The 4487-nt window shown below is 38.2% G+C and overlaps 2 protein-coding genes across 2 annotated transcripts in view; one reads left to right on the top strand and one right to left on the bottom strand.

Moving 5' to 3' along the window:
* LOC106868831 (cytochrome P450 3A7) overlaps positions 1 to 4487 on the bottom strand; it is a 388137-nt gene that overhangs the window by 220203 nt on the left and 163447 nt on the right. The gene's annotated exons all lie outside the window — the stretch shown is intronic.
* The window catches only part of LOC106884149 (cytochrome P450 3A19), a 69356-nt gene that overhangs the window by 60951 nt on the left and 3918 nt on the right, over positions 1 to 4487 (top strand). Inside the window, exons 7-8 of the mRNA XM_052976965.1 lie at positions 853 to 1010; positions 2125 to 2213. Coding sequence (XP_052832925.1) covers positions 853 to 1010; positions 2125 to 2213 — 247 coding nt within the window. The remainder of the gene's footprint in view (positions 1 to 852; positions 1011 to 2124; positions 2214 to 4487) is intronic.

Here is a 4487-nt window from a genome sequence, read left to right as displayed (position 1 = left end):
TATATATAATAGAAATATGTTACAAAAACAAAATAGAAACTACACGTGGAAATGTAAGGTGAAAGATATAAAATAAGCGAAAATGCACATTGGAAATCAAAAAAATTAAAGGCTTTTTATGAAAAGTAATGATAGATATATACAATTAGATGAACTGAGGTAGGAATAAAAGTAATAAAAGTCATTATTGTGGGGCAAGTACCACAGTTAGGTTGACTACAGTTTTTCACTTTTGGTTCTGTTAATGGATATAGTCTTGCGCTGGTTAATATTTTTTTCAATGATTTAGGTTGCATTTTGGTTTTGATAATTTTGTGTAAGCCTAAAATTTTGTTCATTGTTTTATCTCTAGTGAGGATGGGTAGATTTTGGATGATAATGTTAAAGGCTTCGTTGTTTCTGGGGTCAAATGTTTCCTTTGGCTGTCTCCACACGTATACTCAGCCGGTGGTCGGAAATAAGGAAAAGGATGACTCGTCCGGAAAAATAACATTCTTCCACTGCTCTAGGGACCAATTCAGTAGGTTTTTACTCCACTCTAAACGTTTTGCAACGTTTGTTTTTGAAAGTAATGGTTTTCTGATTGCAGCGCTCCTCTGAAATCCGGCTTTGTGCAGCCTCCACAACTACCACTAGACAACTGCTTTTGGTGTGGCTTATGTTTATTACCAGCATTATAAATTATTCGATGATAAACTGTATCAGCCATGAAGGCTGGAGGGTAAATCAGCCGAAACGTTGTGTTAACAACAAAGAAGATGGGGACAAATATCCATCAAATGTAAATAATGTAAATAATGTACATAATTCCTCATTTCTTAAATATATTTCTGATTTTTTTATTTTCCATAGGAATTACCGACAATGAAATTCTGGCTCAATGTGTGTTACTTTTTGTGGCTGGTTACGAAACTACCGCTTCTACTCTTACTTTTTTCACGTATTTAATGGCAATTAATTCTAAATGTCAGCAAAAAATATACGAAGAGATTGTAGATGTGTTGGGGGAGGTAAGTATAGTACAACCATTTAGAAAATTTCATTGTTAGTTTGAATCTCCTCTGTCTTTTAAGTGCGACCATATTCCAAACGTGAGAGTGTGTGGCATAATGGTTAGGGTGTTGCATTCACGACTGAAAGATCTTAGTTTCGATTCACAGACCGGGCTGTGCGTTGTGCTCTTCAGCAAAACATTTCATTTCAGGTCATTTCAGTCTACTCGGCTGTAAATGAATAAACTTGTGATGGACTTGCGTCCCGTTCAGGGGAGATATGATCTCGGTTACTTATACGCCGTGGAAACCGGATAATCGTCCCTTTGGATCAAGGACACGCGACAGTAATGTCCAGGGATGGACATAACGCGTTTCAAATATTTTTTCATTCTATTCAATTGTTTATGGTGTCAGGTCGCTCTTGAGTGCTACTGGTAACATGTAACCCACTACAACCTGTCGGGTACAATGGTCGGTTCGTCGGCGACTAAACTGGCAACCCCATCAAGCTTGCTTGGTGAGGAGGGTGATTGTCGGATATTTGTCCTCATCTTGTTTGTTGTTAACATAACGTTTCGGCTGATATACCCTCCAGCCTTCATCAGGTGTCTTAGGGAAATTTCGAACCTGGGTTCTCGTTCATTAAGGTATTTTTCGATGTTATTATCATTATTATTGTTATTATTATCATTCAGGCCACTGCCTGGAATCTAACTCGGAATCTTGGGGTTAGTAGCCTGCGCGCTTAACTACTACGTCATATGCCCGTGGGCCGAAACGTTGTGTTAACAACAAACAAGATGAGGACAAATAACCGTCAAATATAAATACTGTACATAATTCCTCATCTCTTAAATATAGAACTGAACGACAGTTTAGTTTTATATTTTTATATCTCTATTACAGGTTTCAGTCACTGGCCTGCAGCCATACGAGGACAATATTTTCTTGCATTTAACTGATTGTATTGGCTCTAATATAAATTTCAGTTTTATCGATCACTATTTGTTGAACATATAAATTAAGGCACAAAACGTGACACAACATCAACACCAATGTTTTGTATATCGATGCACATATTTATATAGATAATTAATATTGTTATATTCATATTGCTTTTGTGTTCTAGGATCTTCCAACTTATGATAATATTCGGCAATTACTTTATCTCGATATGTGTTTGGACGAGACATTGCGGATGTATCCGATTGCAACTGCGTACGTTTCTCTTGCATTTGTTTTTGTTATAGACATAATTCCTGCATCGGTTATTTAATCTCTCTGCAAGCATGCATACACTCACATACCTATATCGCTAGCTTTTGTGGAGGGCTCTTCATTGGGCCTTGGAACCAACAATGACACTTCATGCATTGAATACATATTTAATTTTATTAAACTTGACTAATATTTTCCAAGCAACGAACAATTTTCATCAAAACAATGATATAATTTATTGACTTGGAACTTATTGCAAAGCTGCATGATAAATAACATTTTTTGTCTTCCCATTCAGGGGTCAGCATATTTTTTCTGCCTAACGTCTTTCTCTGTGTGTGTGTCTGTCTCTCTTTCTATTGATTGTTTTCAATCATCACCATCCCCAGCACCAATACCATCGCCACCACAACTGCCATACACACTTCAATCAGACTTCCGATGCAACCACCATCAATACCTTTGACTTCGCCACTACCGTCACCACCGCAACTGCCATACACACTTCAGTCAGACTTCTGACGCCACCACCATCAATATCTTTGACTTCGCTACCTTCCCCTCCATCACTATCACAACTCTCTTTCACATCGTTTACTATCACCGTCATCCCTTACTTGGGAAATGATGTGTGGCGTTCGATCATATAATATAAAAAATATATAAACATATGCATATATCCATACATATATGTACATACCTACATCTATATGTATACATACATGCATATATGGGTACAGAACATCAAAAAAAAAACGTTAAACACAATGAGAAACGAAAACAGAAAACAAACTTTTTTCGAACAACGGAAAAACAAACAGAGAAACGAGACATGCAACATAAGGAGTATACCCCTTCGTCAGTTAACCCTGTTCCATCTACTCCACGTTTTGAAGGCAATGGCAATACGCGACTTCGTTGGAACAGTCCTTCCCACAAAGCAAATTAAATAAAATTAGGAATTTTTGGCGGAGGGTGAAAGTGTTAACAAGAAGAGGACAGTGAGAACAAGACAGTAAAAACAAACGGTGAGGGCTGTTGAGCCAAGACGATAGAAAAATTATTATGAACGCTAAGATAGACGTGCATGAGAGAAGAGACAGAAAAATACGTCTTTTCTATAAGAAGGCAGTGGACAGAAAGAGTGATCCCCTTTCGTCACGTGTCAGTGATGAGAGGGTCAAGGATGAAGAGTGAGAGAGAAACGCGGAGTATTTTCACATTCGTTAGTAAGGTCATATACACTTTTCTACTCTAAGTCCAAACTTTTCGGGGAAGGGGCCAGTCGATTAAATCGACTTCAGTACACAACTGGTACTTAATTTATCGACCCCGAAAGGGATGAAAGGCAAAGTCGACCTCGGCGAAATTTGAACACAGAACGTCAAGACAGACGAAATACTGCTTAGCATTTCGCCTGGCGTGCCAACGTTTCTTATTCCTTTGTTGCCCACAAGGGGTTACACACAAAGGGGACAAACAAGGACAGACAAAGGAATTAAGTCGATTACATCGACCCCAGTGCGTAACTGGTACTTAACGTATCGACCCTAAAAGAAGGAAAGGCAAAGTCGACCTCGGCAGAACTTGAACTCAGAACGTAACAGCAGAGGAAGTACCGCTAAGCATTTCGCCCAGCGTACTAACGTCTCTGCCAGCTCACCACCTTTAGTTTGGCTCATATAAATCAGTTGTCACAACTGTCGAGGCGGATCATTACGTTGAAGATGCAACATAAATGTTTCTAGTATAACAAACTAGCTGTTTTTCCCGGTTTCACTCGGGCACTGTGATGGATTTGGTTAAAGGCTATTTCCTATGTATATTTTGAATAATAAAAAGAACTAAAAATAAAAAGACAAAAATTCCAAAAACAAAAAAAGTAAGAACAACCCCAAAACAATACGATGCTAAGGATTTTGCGGGTCGATATTGTAAAACTAACTTCACGTGTGTACCCATAGCCCCATGTAGTCACGGAACCTTATTTGTGGTATAACCTCGCCTTAAAAGAAAAATATATGGTAGTGCGGTTGTTGTATTGGCGACACAAGAATGTTAATCGAAACTGTTCAAGATCAACCATAGGTTGGACGTTCATGTACACTAATTAGAATTGTGAATTTCAATTATTGAAAACGCGTTCCCGGATGGATACAATTGTGCAGAGTCCGTTTGTCTCAATATGGAAAAGCTGTTTGAATGTCGACGTTTGAAGACATTTGTAACTGAAGCTAAAAAAAAAACACAGTAATTAGAAAGAGCGTAAGCCTT

The sequence above is a fragment of the Octopus bimaculoides genome, chromosome 26, assembly GCF_001194135.2.
Source record: "Octopus bimaculoides isolate UCB-OBI-ISO-001 chromosome 26, ASM119413v2, whole genome shotgun sequence".
Classification (NCBI taxonomy): domain Eukaryota; kingdom Metazoa; phylum Mollusca; class Cephalopoda; order Octopoda; family Octopodidae; genus Octopus; species Octopus bimaculoides.
The sequence above is the reverse complement of the archived record's forward strand: the minus strand, read 5'-3'. Positions and strand labels throughout refer to the sequence as shown.